Genomic DNA, 16,331 nt, shown 5'->3' with positions numbered 1-16,331 from the left:
CTCTAAATCTGAGACCATGGTCTTAAATCGGAAAAGGTTAGATTGCCTTCTCCAGGTCTGGGATGAGGTCCTGCCCCAAGTGGAGGAGTTTTAAGTATCTCGGGGTCTTGTTCACGAGTGAGAGAAAACTGGAGCATGAGATCGACAGGCGGATTGGCGCTGCATCTGCAGTGATTACTGGGATTACACTTATAGTCTGTGTTCTTCTTTTTCCTGTGAGACCGGTGGGGCGGCGCTCTAGCACCCCCATGGAAGAGCCACCACTGATGAATACTACTTCTTGATAGCGCTGGGTACAGCCATCTTTAAATTTGGGATCTTGGGGTCCTCGCAAACCTACAAGCTCACAACTCAGAATTCCAAGTTTATTGAATAATTTTCAGCTAACTTATCTCAGAAAAACAACTTCTGAGGACAACTGGAACGCATCATCAGCCGTCCCCATGGCTGCGAATAGGGAGCCTAGGTTACGCCCACCTACTTCCGGACCACGGGTCCCCAGAAGAACAAACTAAATCAATGCAAGTCAATGGGGCTAAAACGTTATTTTCTAATTCCACTTTTTTTGTGCTATGGATTTCACATATGATGTCCGGTGATTTTTAAAGACACATTTTGATACCAAGAATGTGCTTGTTTTCGAACAGGGGAAACGCTATTTTAGGTTTTTGTGTGAAAATAAGTCCAGGACTACAAATGCGCTTCACAAAAGTGGCGTCATCGAATCAGACACGGAGAAAACTGAGGGAAAAGGGTTGTAAGTTCAGCAAACTTCCCACAGGAGGAAAGAACCACCATAAATCTGGTCATGTGGTGGGGGGAGGAGCTTATGTGGTGACATCACATATACGACGTGCCAACTTCTAGTTTGTAGTCATGCTAATTACGAACTTTTACAAGTTGATAAATCTCAAAGTACGTGACTGGCGTGGTCGAAACACCCATCATTACTTTTCATTTCAGTTGCGGTAGAACATGTATGAGATCCAGGGCGTAAGGCTAAGCGGATTAGAAAACAGCGTTTTTAGCCCTGTTGACGTGCATTTGTTTTTTCGTTCTTCTGGGGACCCGTGAGCCGACTGGAAAGGGAGGAGACTTAGGCTCCCTATTGGAGCGATAGCGGGGACAGTCATCACATGTTAGCATGATGCGGAAGAGCTAATCAATGATCTTGTGGGTGGGTCTAAGGGAAAATAGGCTTCAGCTTGAGGTGTCCGCCTCCGCATGGTCCTAGTGCCTGACCTGTATCCAAGCATGACAGTTTTGGATGGTAAAATCTGACAGAAGACTGGAAAAAGGGCACTTTGGACACTTTGGACAAAAGGGGCAGGTGCTCAAGCACCCTCCATCCCCTTCTGCACATGGCTGACCATCAGTGAGTGTCGGTGTGCCGTGTCTTCTGTGAGCTAATACCGCAGCACTGACAGTTGTAATTCGATGACGGCCGGCAACAAGCTCCAGAGTTGTTTAAAGGTGTTGCAGTAACCACATTGTACCACAGGGTGTCATTTTAACTTCGTTTCTACATGGGGCAGCAGTTGCTCGGGTGGTAGAGCGGGTTGCCCCATGATCGGAGGGTCATGGTTAGATTCCAGCTCCTGCCAGGGGTATTCTGCTGTTGTGTCCTTGGGCAAGACACTTCACCCAATTTGCCTGTGTTGGTGGTGGTCAGAGGGGCCGACGGCGCCAAATGGCAGCCTCGCCTCTGTCAGACCGCCCCAGGGTGGCTGTGGCTACAAAGTAGCTCACCATCACTGGCAGTGACAGTGTGTGAATGTGAGAGTGTGTGAAAGCGTCTCTGAGTGTCCTGAAAAGTGCTATATTCAATTAATTAATTAATTAATTAATACACCTTTAGTGATCCCAAACCATCACCCCTCCACCACTGTGCCTAATGGGGCTTTATGGTAAACATCTCACTCAGTTATTAAATGGCCTGTATTTTTACATCACCTTCTTAGGATTCTACTACTTCACACACTGGTGGGGGTGAGCTACAGTGCAGCCAAAGCTGCCCTGGGCCGCACTGACAAGGGCGAGGCCTACAGGTCCCTCTGACCAACACCAGCCTTGCCCAAGGACACAACAGCAGCATTCTCTGACCCGTATCAAACCTGTAACCCTCTGATTACTGGAAAACCCGCTCTACCTCCTGAGCTAATGCTGCCTCTGGATATCAATTTTATTTAACATTTTCATCTACAGCATTTAAAACATTCACATTCAGTTATGTTTTAATCGAACTAACTGAATCAGGCCTGTTGAGCCAGAAATGTGGTTATTTCTCTGATTAGGATTTAGATTCTGGAATTTGAATAAACATATAATGACACATCCAAATAAATAAACATCTAATACACTTATTAGGCTCTTCCCATTCATCTGATGTAGCTGTTCTGTGTTCCGACCAGCAGGTGGAGACAAAGACCTGAAACTGAACAAACAAAGCACACAGGTATGGGTGAAACCATAAAAACCAGAATATGCAGCAAAAGACGCGACACCCGAACAGAAGCAGCTGAAACTAAACAATTACACAAAAACATGGCACAACACAGGAGAGCCACCTCTCCAGGTCAAGACTCTGGAGTCCACCTACACCTGAAGGACAGGGGACACACTTTTCAGGGAGGACACATTCTGGACCTAGAAGACAGATGGTTTGAGAGCGCAGGGGCGTGTCCAGGGAGTGGCCTGGGGTAGCACATGCCACCCTTGGAATCTGATTGGCCACCACACTAATTTACCTTTAAATAGGCTTTTCATTGTCCACAAAAGGCTTGGGGGTAAAACAAAAAAAGCATAACCACTCGTGCCACCCATGCACAAAGTTGTGCCTCACCTGGGCCACCCTTTTTTAAAAGATCTGGACACGCCACTGTGAGAGAGGAGTAAAAGAAGCTATGTCAAACGTGAAAAATCCACTTTAAATAGGGGTGGGGCTTACATTTAACCTTTCCAGCACCTATAATGCAGCTTCAGTCTAGGTCACACCTTCCTGCATCTAATCAACACAACCACTCCCTCACTAAAAGTAATTAGTTACCTAGCAAAGTAACTGAGACATTACTTTTATGTTGCATAACACAGTTACGTTCTTTTTAACCTGAATGATTCCTAGGATGAACATTTCAGACATTCAGTATGAATGTTCTCATGCATATCTGGAATGTTAATGTCTACAAGGAACAATAGGAGTATCAGGAATACACATCCAGTCTGTGATAAATGTTAAAAAGGCCACCGTAGGTTTTAGAGTTGCTATTCTGGATATCCTTAGTTATCATTTACATAGTAACACCATAGCTGCTGCTATCTTCATTCTGATCAATAAGAATACAATTAGTTCTAGGGTAAACTAAATAGCTGCTATATAAAAAGGAAAAATAGAGAGGGCTGATTGATGATTAAATGTCAAGACAGCTTGCCATAGTTACTCTCTCATTGCCTGCATGGTTTTACTCATCTCACCCTTCTGAAGTGTTGTTGGGTTTTCTCTCCTCTTTTACAGATTTGTTCCCACCGACATTCACAGATCCATCACATTCATGTAAAACTTGTCCCGGCATTTTGCTGTGGAGGGTCTGCTCTGTGGTTGAGCTATGCTCTCAGAGGCTTAAGGACACATTTTCCTTTTGTTTTAAATGAAAAACGTATTTTAGTGTTTTTTTATTTAACCCTTTTTTATTACATTTTAATGTTGAACACTTTTCATCTTTTTCCGCCATCATTAGTTATTTTGGTCTTTTAATCTGTAATATTTAAAAATTAAAGACAAAATAATCCTAATGTGAGTCTGCCAAATGATTGAAACATGCCTGCATGCCTCGGCTCCCCACCCTACGAACATGACCCCCCCATGGTGACGACCCCGCCTTACATACCTTCCATTCTGGTCTGAGGGGACTGCAGGGACGGACACACACACACACACACACACACACACACACACACACACACACACACACACACACACACACATTTTCACCTCGCAGCTCAGGCAGGGAGAAAGTGTGTGAGGAGGTGTGTGTCACAGAGAAAGTGAGACGATTCCTGAGGAGACCCTGGTCCCGGAACACGGAGGTGAACATGTGGAACGTTTAGTTCCTTAAAGACTTGAAACGTTTCCAGGATGAGGGGGAATTCTACGCCCAGCGGTGAGTCCTATTTCCAGTTCCAATGCTCTGATTCCTGCCAGGTTTAAGAAGGATGCAGAACGTTTTCAGGAAGGAACACTGTTGATGTTGAAGGGATCCTCGTGTAAATGAACATGGTTGGGAAACAAACTAAACCAAAACATGTGGAGATGCTTGTTTGAATTTTGACCTCTCATTGATATGGTCTTAAATGTGCCGTACATTAAATATTAACCCGTGTTGCCCCAACAGAAAGTTAACATTACAGAAAACAAAAAGCTATTTTAGTTCTTGATGTGGGAGTTAAAATGTAAATGGCCTTTATTTCTATGGAAGTCTACAACCCCCAAGGTGCTTCACAATACAATAAGTAATTCACCCATTCACACGCTGGTGGTGATGAGCTATGATGTAGCCACAGCTGCCCTGGAGCGCACTGACAGAGGCGCTACTGATCCCTCTGAGCACCACCAGCAGGCAATGGGGGGTTAAGTGTCTTGCCCAAGGACACAACAGCAGCATACTCAGAGCCGGGATCAAACCTGCAACCTTCCGATTACTGGACTAACCTGCTACTGCTCCCCCTCAAGTTAACAGATAAAAGGGTCCCTTTATTAGGTTACTTGGTGCATTATTAAGCAATAATAAAATATTAAATAAAGTATTAGCAACTGCTTAACCATATAATGTATTGTATTACTGAGCAGATGCACTGACTAATATTAATAAAGTGACTCTTTGTTTATTAATGCTTAGTGATGCACTAAGTAACGTTAATAAAGTGACCCCTTGTTTATTAATGCTTAATGATGCACTAAGTAATGTTAATAAAGTGACCCTGTGTTATTAATGCTTAATAATGCATTAAGTAACATTAATAAAGTGACCCTGTGTTATCAATGCTTAGTGATGCACTATGCAACGTTAATAAAGTGATCTGTTGTTTAATAATGCACTAATTAATGTTAATAAAGTGACCCTTTGTTTATTAATGCTTAATGATGCACTAAGTAACGTTAATAAAGTGACCCTGTGTTATTAATGCTTAGTGATGCACTATGTAATGTTAATAAAGTGATCTTTTGTTTATTAATGTTTAATAATGCTCTAAGTAATGTTAATAAAGCTACCCTTTGTTAAGTAATGTTAATAAAGGGACCCTTTGTTTACTAATGCTTAATGATGAACTAAGTAACGTTAATAAAGTAACCCTTTGTTTATTAATGCTTAATGATGCAATAAGTAACGTTAACAGAGGGACCCTTTGCTTACTAATGCTTAATGATGCACTAAATAACGTTAATAAAGGGATCCTTTGCTTTCTAATGCTTAATGATGCACTAATTAATGTTAGTAAAGGGACCCTTTGTTTACTAATGCTTAATGATGTACTAAGCAACGTTAATAAAGGGACCTTTTTTACTAATGCTTAATGATGCACTAAGTAACGTTAATAAAGGGACCCTTTGTTTACTAATGATGCACTGTATAACGTTAATAAAGGGGCCCTCATTGTAAAGTGTGGCTTGGTCTTTTCGTGACTGAATTCATTGTGAAAGCAGAAAAAATTTCAATTTCAAACTTTTAAAAATTGAAAGAACTGAGACAAGCAAAGCTTGAATGAAAGTTTAAATTAAATATACATAGAAATTGTTTAATTTTTTTGAAGGAAATTTTTCATGCTGGAGTTTGAATATTTTTGGGAAAGAGCAAATTTTATAATATAATTTCTTTAACTACAAAATAAAAATTAATAAAAAAAAATAAATTGTATTAATAAGTGAATTATTAATAATTAACTTGCTTTAAAGTTTTAACCTGATTGGCCCAAAGGCATTAAAATGCAAAAAGCATGTTTTTAATGTTTTTTTATATGTTTATTGCATCGTCTTTGATACCTAAATGAATCAAACCTACGTGTGTGATTAAGACAAGCAGTTACAAACTCCCTAATGTTTGCTGCTGAGGTCATCGTGAAGTTTGGACGGTTTAGGAAGCTGTCATGTTCTGCGTCCTGCGTCCCCCTCATGTGTCTCCTTGTGTTCCCCAGCCAACTCCAGGTTTTCCCCCTAGGTGTTCTCCTTAGGTTTCTTTGCCCCTTTAGGTCTCCAGCTCCCTCCAGGTTTCCCTCAGGTTCTCCCTTAGTGATTTCAGATTTAGTTATCCCATCCCTGTTAGTGTTTTTCTTCTGGTGTCTAGTTTTCAGGTTCAGGAGTTCACTAATCTTTAGTTCTCTGTAGATTAATTTTACCTAGTCAGTTTTCCCCACTTAATCAGTCTCACCTGATCCCTTCTGGTCTCACTCCCCACACACCTGTCACCTGTTTCCCTCTGTGTATGTAACCCTGTCTGCATCTGAATGTGTTGTCGGCCCATTGTTTGTGTCAGAGTTGTCTCGTTTCCCTCTGCTGGTCTCTAAGTATATGGATGTCTTTAGGTTTTGCTTTTTAAAGGAGCTCTTTGTCTCTTGGTCTCTAGGGTTGCGCATTAGGATTTTTGGATTTAGGTTTTTGGCTACCTGCCCTTTTGGATTTGACTTTTGGACAATTATTCCTAATAAAGGATTTGACGTTTTTCTACTACTCCTGCTTTGTGTCATCCTGGTTCTGCATCTTGGGTCCTAACCTCCTCCTGGCTCACATCATGACAGAAGCTTATCATGCCTGAGTGACTCTTAGGTCAGAGTTAAGCAGCTTAACAAAAACAAACAAATCCCTTTAAAGATTATTTTTGTCTCTGCAGTGATGGACCCTCATGGCGGCCCTTACCTGAACAGAAATGCCCTCTGCTCTGCTCTGGGAGCAGCTCGCCTCTGTCAGATCACTATGGGTTGTGCTGTGGTTGCCATGGTAACCCACAAAGCTGGGTTCAGTGGTTCTCAGGGTGCCTTCTGCATGGCAGCGTGGTGCTGTTGCTTCTCCATGTCCACGGTGGTGTTCTTCCTGGATGCCACTCGTCTCTACAGCTGCCTGCGTGTGTCCTGGGACAACCTCACCGTCACGTGCGCCGCCTGCGCCACGCTCATGTGAGTCATGCTTTCAGGTGTTGCTCTGATTGTTAAAGACCCTTTAGTTGTCACACAACGGTGTGCGTGACATGTGTTCCTCGCATCTGACCCATCCCCATATAAAGCGGAGAAATGCAGACATGGATGTCCTGTCCTTTGGTTGTAATAATCTTTTTCTGACTGTCATGTTTGGTTTTGTCGGTGTGTTGATGTTATGTTCTTTCATCGTTATTATTTTTCCTGTTGTGCCTTTGGTTAGGGTTAGGGTTATTACTGGTTCTGGTTCTTCTTGTTGGTTTGTTTTCTTTTCTGTTGTTGTTTTTAGTTTTCTTGTTGCCCTTGTTGGGTATCCACAGGTATGTATGTGTCGGTCCTGCAGTCTGTGGTCTTGTTCTTCTGTTGTTATATTTGCTCTGAGGTATAATGTTCTGATAGCTGGCTTTTTATTGTTATTGCAAACTAGAAGACTAACACATACAAACCATCCATGACAGTCAGAAAAAGATTAGTACACCAAAAGGACAAGATATCAGCAGGTAAAAACATGTAGTCATATACAGTAGAAAGGACAGCAGCAGCTCAGCAGGTTGAGCGGGTTGTCCAGTAATCAGAAGGTTGCAGGTTCAATCCCGTCTCCGGACAGAGAATGCTGCTGTTGTGTCCTTGGGCAAGACACTTAACCCACCTTGCCTGCAGGTGGTGGTCGGAGGGACCGGTGGCGCCTGTGTTTTGCCTCTGTCAGTGCGTCCCAGGGCTCATCACCATCGTGTGTGAGTGAATGTGTGAATGGATGAATGATACACTGTACTGCAAAGCTCTTTGGAGTCTTACTTTGAAAGGCGCTATACAAGTGCGGGTCATTTATCATTTATCATCAAGAGCAGCCAAACAAGAGCAGAAAGTACAATAAAGAAGTGAGCCGCAACACCCCCGCACACGAGAAACCCACGTAACGGACTGGGACGGGACACGGGTCATAGACACAGAACCACAACGACATAGAAGGAGTAACAGAGGTAAGGAGGCGTGGCCACAGGACCACGAACACACACGATGGCGTATTCACACTGGATCACTCCTGGGACCGTGACATCAGCAAGGAGGACGCGGCCAGTAGAGGGCGACACCGAAAAAAGAATGTGAGTGAATTCAGCTGAATTTGAAAGGGAATTCTGAGATATCAAAGTATTTTTGCTAAATCGTGTGATTACACATTAAAATACGTAGGGTTTTCTTCCAAACGTATCTAACAGAGCAGCTGCCCCCCCCCCCCCCCCCCCCCCACACACACACACCCACCCACCCCCCACCCCCGGGATTTGGGGGGGTCTTTCTCTCTGATCCGTGTTGGATAATTAGTGTAATCTCAGAAAGCCCGTCCGGGTCACTCTAGCCTGGGAGTAAACGGTCTCACCACGAGCCACTAACAGACCTTGGTCATGAGTTAGAATCTACGGTTGCCTTTCATCACGTATTCATCACTACAGAAATAAAAAAACTGATGATGTTCACGTCTCTCCAAAAAGCACCGACCTGAAACAGAATGTAAAAATGGACTTCAGTGCCCACATTTGACCACAGGATGTTGTTGTGTTTCGGATGACACCACACTTGGAACAAATGAATCGGGGGTCCGCCCGGACAGCAAATGGTGACGGACCGGACCCAGCGGACGTAGAATCTTACGTTCTCTAAACTAAGATCACTCTGGCTTAAAACTTTCTCTTTAGGTGTTTCCCCTGACAGAATCACACTGACTCTCCTTTCTGCCTGCAGGTACATGACCGCTTCGGTGGTCTACCCACTCTTCTTCGTCCGATCTGAGTGCCCCTATGAAGGCTGTGATGTTCGAGATTTTCGCATCGCTGTCACTGTCTGCTCCATCCTGGGCACCCTGGCCTACGGTGCTGAGGTGGCTCTGTGTCGGGCCAGACCAGGACAGATCGTGGTGGGCTACATGGCCACTGTCCCCGGCCTTCTCAAAGTAGTCCAGGCCTTCGTGGCTTGCATCATCTTTGGAGCCCTGGCCAATGGGAGTCAGTACTCACTCTACGGCGCTACCATCTACTGCGTGGTGGTCTATGCTTCCTGCTTCGCTCTGACGGTTCTGGTGGTCATTTTGACCGTGTGTAAACGTACCAAGCCTGTGCACTGCATGCCCTTTGACCGCTTTGTGGTGGTGTGCACTCTCCTGGAGGTTCTGCTCTACCTGAGCGCCTCAGTGGTGTGGCCAGTGTTCTGCTTTGACACCAAGTATGGCTCCCCATGGAGACCGTCCTCATGTCCCCGGGGGAAGTGTCCCTGGGACAGCAAAGTGGTGGTGGCAGTCTTTTCCTGCATAAACTTTGGACTCTATCTGACAGACCTGATTTACTCTCAGAGAGTAAAGTTTGTCTCCTCCAGCTCACGGGTGTAGGACCGCTGACGCCACTGCTTTTTGAGTTTATTTGATGTCTCAGATGCAGAAAAGACTTCGATCTGAACTTTGTTTTGTGCCCAAGACTGCAGAGATTGGTGAAATCACAACAGTTATTTACAACTTTGTGTACAAGACTTTGTATTTTTATGAAGCTGAATGACGATGACATAATTCAGCTAAACCGGTCTGGAAACCTTTCTATGAAACTAAATATAAGGACTTTCTGTTTTTGCATATTAAAACAGGTTTTCATATAAAAATGCTTTTTATGAATATGAATACAAACAACAGCAATTTGTTTCGCTTGATGTCAAAATGAAAAACAAAATTAATATTTGAAATTAGGGATGCAACGATACCACTATTTTCAAACCGATATGATACCGATACTTGGATCTGAGTACTCGCCGATACGATTACCGATATCGATACTTCTGCCACACAAAAACGGCTATGAATTGGAATACAGGTTTTATTTTCTTCTCTGCTTTCAACAGGAAGAGACGGTGAGATAGATAAAATAAAATATATTAATATAAATGATCACAATATTTCAAGCAACTGCATCGGTATCGGTTAACTTTTACCGATACCGATGCTGGAATCGGTGCATCCCTGTTTGAAATATTTGTTCTCACACAATAAATATTAAACTTTCACTCCTGCTGAGATGCCCCACCCCCCACCCCCACTGAAGCACCTGACTCTCCGCCACGCCGACCTTTCACCGACCCTGAGATCTCGACCCGCAGGAGGACACCTAACTCATAGCTGCAGCTTAGAATAATTAAAAATCTGCTGTGGCATCTCTGCCGTCTGCCGGACCCCACACCCAGCATTTCTGAGACAGAAATAAACACTTATGCTGAAGCTGCCATCTAGAAGATGACACTGCTGGATGACAGCTCTCTAGTGTTCAGATATCCTTCAGTTTGAGCTGCAATATTTGAACAATAACAAAATAAACTTTTGCACAACCTGAACATGGTCACTGTGACCGAGAATTTGTTCTGTTTGGTCCCAACTAACGGGTCAAATCCAAATAAATACACTTACTCTGAAAGGTAAAAATTAGTGTCATTTCAGATCAATATGAACGTATAATTAAAGGATCTTTAAGCAACTAGGTCAAACATTATAATGCAGACCAGAACTGTCAAAGACCCCAGAATGTGATGGTTTTTTTTTACTTAAACTTGCTCCACAATAAAGTGAATATACAACAGTGGACATCAGAGCCAGTTCCACTGGATTGGCCGACTGGGGTGGCGGTGCCCCTATTTAAGCAGGGGGCCCGCACAACGTGTTCCAATTAGGGCTGTGTTGAAAAAATGGATTCTCCGATTCTGAATCGATTCTCGTAAATATTCATGAGGATCGATTTGTATGTCCAAAGATCGATTTAACCTTTAAGTGTGATTGCTGACGTTAACGAGCCACTGCTGCAAATATGATCCCTCATGAAGTCACTACTTTACACCAGAAGATGGTGGAGATGTCTATCTTCAGTAGTCTGAGCAACACTTGTGGTATGTTTGTATTGAGTGTTTCTGGGTTTTTAAGTTTGAAAGCCGCCTCCCGCCAGGAGGCTGCCAGAAGACAAGAGGAGCGAACGCAGAACATGTAGGGGTGAATGTAAAGGGAAAAACTTACAGTTGCTGACAAGTCTGGTCATCGTTGACTCTGTCTGGTAATGACTGACTCCGATCCAGAAGAAGAACATCACTCATCCAGTCATAAAGAGTGATGCTGCTGCGCGGAGCGACAGAGTCTGTGCTTCATGTGAAGAAAGTCAGGCTAACACATCTTAAACGTTCTACATGCCAATTCGTGTTTGGGGCATGGTGGATGTAGAAAGGATGGTAAAAACACCGCTAATGATGAGAACCGTAGCGGGAATGTTAAAAAAAAAAGCCATAAAAATGGCAGATGAGCAAAATATGGAAGTTAAAGTTTGCCACGCAATATTGATTCTATATATGGATTAAAGATGTAACGTTAAGGATTGGCTACATTAACGGATCAATAAGATGTGTTGTTCCATATTAATATTAAATATCAATCTGATTGGTCTTTGAATGTTTAATTAGAAGACTTTAGTTTCTTTGACCTATTCAGGGACCATAAACACTTTACATTTATAGTTATAAAAATGACCTTGATTCTATTTTCCTAAACTAATTTATGTACATGACAAAGTATGAATGGAATGATGGTCATGCAGATAACAGACAATGGATGGAATGTGAGTCAGATGTTTTAGTAGAACCTTTCTTAAGTATCTGAGAGAGATTGTGGAGTCTGGGTTGTAAAATAAATGTGTCTGTATGTTTGATAATCTAAAGGTTGTTTATAAAAACCATCCAACGCAATTTGTGCCGAGTCTACCCACTTGTGTGAAGATCCCTGTGCGATCCAGGGGGTCAGGAGGTCGAGATGGACACTGTCGGTGGAGTGAACCTCTAGGTACCAGGAACCCATAGATTAGCTCTGATACGACCCGTCTAGTCTGAGATACCTCTAGGTAATGGCAGGAAGCTGGAATGTTCCACAAACCTAAACAACCAATGATGAACAAGAGTCTGCTTCTAGACCTGCAGAAAGAGAAAAACACACACAACAATACAACAGGAGCAAGCTATCACTGCGTCAACCTGTTGAGGAAATATAAAATCAACATTGTTTTACAATCACACGATAATAAACCACAGTGCATTTAGTGCCCACCATAGCCTTATGACATGTGTTGAACGTGCCCAAGTCCATACTTATGAGAGCACCATGTGAGCACCTGTGTGTGTACACAAGCTTGTATATGTAAGGTTTCTCTATAGAAGCATTCAATAGAGAGTGTGAGGGGCCACAGATCTGCCCCCCAAAGATGTGTAGGAGATGGAGGGAGCTCCAAGTCCCAGAGATCCAGGAGCTGCCCCAGAGCACAGGAACCCCAGGGAGACTGCGACCAGAAAAGCCCCAGCCCCCCTCGAGAGGCACAGAGGATCGCCCCGGGGGCCACAGCCAGTAGCCGGCAGAGTCCCGGGAGATATCTGGGGCAAGCCCACAGGCCCGCCGGCAGCCTCCCACCCCCTAGCCGGCCGAGCCCGGGACCCAGCGACCCGGGACCCAGGGGTGACCAGCCCCGCCGGGGACCCAGCAGGCAGCCACCAGGATTGATCAGACAGACGCCAAAAATCTTAAACCCCCTGACCCGGGAGCCACGAACATTCAGGCAGACCAAGGCACCGCACTCCACACAAGGTGTGGCAGGGGGAGGTGGGGGCGAAGATGCATAGCATCACAAGAAGTCCCAGGAGAGAGGAGGAGTTCAAGACCCCACCTGACATATACAGTCATACACAGACACAGTCACACACTTCCTCCCTCATGCGCACACATACACATACAACCTAAGACTTACAAAAATGCACGCCGGACACCCACTCATGCTCCCCATACACACCCTATTCACTTTGGTCCCGGTACTGCTGCACATGGGGTACAACCATCACCGGTTCCCAGAGTTTGACTCTTTCTGCTGAGGTACTGATGAGCAGGCTCCCCCGCCCAACGCTGAGCACAGCAACCCACCACCCAGACCCCAACCAGACGGCCAGATCTCCCTCCTAGCCTCCAGCCCCAGGAAGCCAAGCGAAACAGAGGTGTGCTAAGACCCCTACAGTGTTAGTGCGTGTTGATGAGGTGTATTCGTGGCTGTGGTGAGTGGGCAGTGCAGTGGTGGTTGTGGTTCAGCAGGGTCTGGGGAGGCTTGGCTGGCAGGACTGACGCAGCAGTGTCGTCCAAGCAATGTTGGCACGCAGCCAGACCCATGCCAAGAGGGCTGTGACGGTTTTGGGTGTAGCGCACTTCGATGCCAAAGCTCTGAAGAGCTGGTAGCCATGAGGCAGTGTGTGCATTGGTCACCACACCATCTCTGATGGGTTGACCGTTAAGGAAGGTCACTGGCTGATGTTGAGTTTTCTGTCCACCGATGTAGCTGGGAAAGTGTTAAACCGCCCACATGGTGGATAGCAAAACTTTTTCACATTAAGAATATTTTAACTCAGGACTGGACAAGATCTTGCTCGGACAGGCTGCGACACGCCTGTGGCAGTCATACACTTGACACGGACCGGCACTCAAGCAGTGGGTTGTGAACCCGACCTCAAGGTGGAACTCTTTGTCACAATCAGGAAGCGCCACAGAGCTGAGCACAATGCGGCCTTCAGGTCCTCCATGGCCTGTTGCTGCTGCTCAGGCACTTCCTTTTTCAGCAAGGCAGGCAGAGGTCTCGCCATCTCAGCGTATTTTCTACGAACTGGTGAATAAAAACTCTGAAGTTCAGAGACGTTCGTTGGAGCTTTGATGGTGGCAACACCCTGGACTCTGCCATGTTGAGGCTGCACTCCCTGTAGTCCCACAAGGATGCCAACAAACTGGACCTTTGACCTGCACCAATGACCTTTGGCGAGGGAGATTTTTGCACCTGCAGCTGCAAGCTGACCCACACACACACACACACACACACACACACACACACACACACACACACACACACACACACACACACACACACACACACACACACACACCTGAATTTAAGTTTATTTCTCTAAAAAACTGACTTTACAATTTCAGAGAATATCCTGATATCAATATAATAAACGTGTATTTTAACCAATGAAAATCAGCTTAGATGGTGATGAACAGAAGTGTACCACTGCTACTGCTTTAACAGATTCTGATTATATTTCGGTTTGTAGCCATTTAAGTGTTTCTGCTGCTCTTTCATTTATTTAACCGCAGAATAGTTGACGAAAACAAGACAAATACGTAAATAGAGCGGGTCACTGTACAGTCTAAACAAGTCACTGCTTCTAGTTAAAACATGGAAGAGAGGGTGGTGGAGGCTGTTGTCTGAAGTAACAAGCAAGGACTCGGACGCTGCCAACATGGTGGCTGCATCGATTGTGATGACATGGTTTCTTGCCAGCAGTGGGCGGTCCCCCCAGGTTCATTGATTGTACTCCTTTTTGCTCTGCTCCAAAAAACACTCTGGCTCCGCCCCTGCCTCGGGCGTCACCCCTTTTATCAAGAAACTCAAAAGGCTGATTTCAGTTGATATATGAAGTAAACAGGATATAACAGTCATTTGTTTGTGGTCTGATATTAATATGTGACACAACTGATAATAAATCATTATTAAATCATCAAGCAGACTCATTTGGTGTCTTTAAGATGTGAAATAAGGCATTTCATAAAAAAATAATGTTCACGTATTTGTTACTGTCAAGTAATCAAGACATTATTAATAACTTTAGATGAAGCATTCACTGATCTGTGTAATTTTAATTAACCTGTAAAGTGAGAAAAATCACTGTATAAACAAGAATAAAATGACTTTATTAAAGATAAGAGTTCTGTCTTCTGTCTGGAGTCTCCTTGTGACTGCAGAATGGATGAGGAACTCGAGACGGGTTAGGGTTGTTATGGCTTCCCTCCCGGTGGCGGGGCACGCAGCATTCCAGGCAGGTTAAGCAGGCTGTGGACAGCGTCCTGTTTCGGTGACCTCTGACACACAACGCCTTCTCCAACAATTGTAGGTTTTAATGTTGTGTTGTGGCTTTTGTATTTTGTTGGCCCTTGTGGGCCACTGTACTTTAATGCACACTAGCATATATGTAAATATGTGTGTCGTTCATCTTCAGTAAAAATTACATTTAAATACCAGAATAAGAATGAACTTTACTCTCTCCCCAGCATCCTGGAGCAGAGAAGTTTGTCTCCGCAGTTCGCCTGCCCAAGGTCACACACAGAACATCTAGAACAGAAACAGATACAGGCAGACCATGAACATCAGTACAGTTATCAGGCCGAACATCCATACGTCTTCCATGTCCTCCACGGACAGCTGGGAAAGGCCTTTAATATTCCACTCCCTCCAGGAATCCAGCATATACCCCATCGGGTGCGTTCCATCTGGTCAAGTAGCCCCCTGCTCCATTCTCATTGTTGAAAACATCTTGTCACCATGTTGAATGACCAGCTGATCAAATCCATTATTTAATAAAAATAGCGTTTTCAGGAGGAATGCAGAGAAGCGCTCTGGGCAACCAGGACAAGAACCTCGGGAAGGGAGAGAAAATAGAAACGTCTGTAGAAGAAGATGAATGTCAGAGGCTGCTTAAACATGAACTAAATATGGTAAATGGCCTGTATTTGATGTAGCGCCTTCTAGAGTCCTGGAACCCCCCAAGGCGCTTCACAACACAATCAGTCATTCACCCATTCACACACTGGTGGGGATGAGCGACGATGTAGCCACAGCTGCCCTGGGGCGCACTGACAGAGGCGAGGCTGCCGAGCACAGGCGCCACCGGTCCCTCCGACCACCACCAGCAGGCAACGTGGGTTGAGTGTCTTGCCCAAGGACACAACGACAGCAACAGACTGAGCGGGGCTCGAATCTGCAACCTTCCGATTACGGGGCGAGCACTTAACTCCTGTGCCACCGTCGCCCCATAAATATATTTATGACCAACGTAATTTAGGGTATGAAGCAATTTTAGCTTCTCTGACAGACATTTGGACTCCTACATTTCCCATAATGCAACACCTGCTGTTTTTATTATTAGTCCATGTTGGATCACACATTCCAGACTGAGCCGCAGAACTCCATGACCTCCACTGGGAATCGTTTTTCCAAATATAGGTCACCCTAATGGGTGAGTTGAATTTTTAATAAAATTCACAAAACTCTTTACAACACAGA

The 16,331-nt window shown here is 44.5% G+C and overlaps 1 protein-coding gene across 1 annotated transcript; it reads left to right on the top strand.

Annotated features, from left to right (window-relative positions):
• The first annotated feature begins 3,986 nt into the window (after window positions 1–3,986).
• Window positions 3,987–9,768, top strand: LOC107392277 (myeloid-associated differentiation marker-like protein 2). Its single transcript, XM_015969989.3, has 3 exons — window positions 3,987–4,157; window positions 6,879–7,161; window positions 8,920–9,768. The coding sequence occupies exons 1-3, from the start codon at window positions 4,133–4,135 to the stop codon at window positions 9,557–9,559; spliced, it is 948 nt and encodes a 315-aa protein (XP_015825475.1). The 5' UTR covers window positions 3,987–4,132; the 3' UTR covers window positions 9,560–9,768.
• Window positions 9,769–16,331: the final 6,563 nt, after the last annotated feature.

This window comes from Nothobranchius furzeri, chromosome 6 (assembly GCF_043380555.1).
Source record: "Nothobranchius furzeri strain GRZ-AD chromosome 6, NfurGRZ-RIMD1, whole genome shotgun sequence".
Lineage (NCBI taxonomy): Eukaryota > Metazoa > Chordata > Actinopteri > Cyprinodontiformes > Nothobranchiidae > Nothobranchius > Nothobranchius furzeri.
The sequence above is the reverse complement of the archived record's forward strand: the minus strand, read 5'-3'. Positions and strand labels throughout refer to the sequence as shown.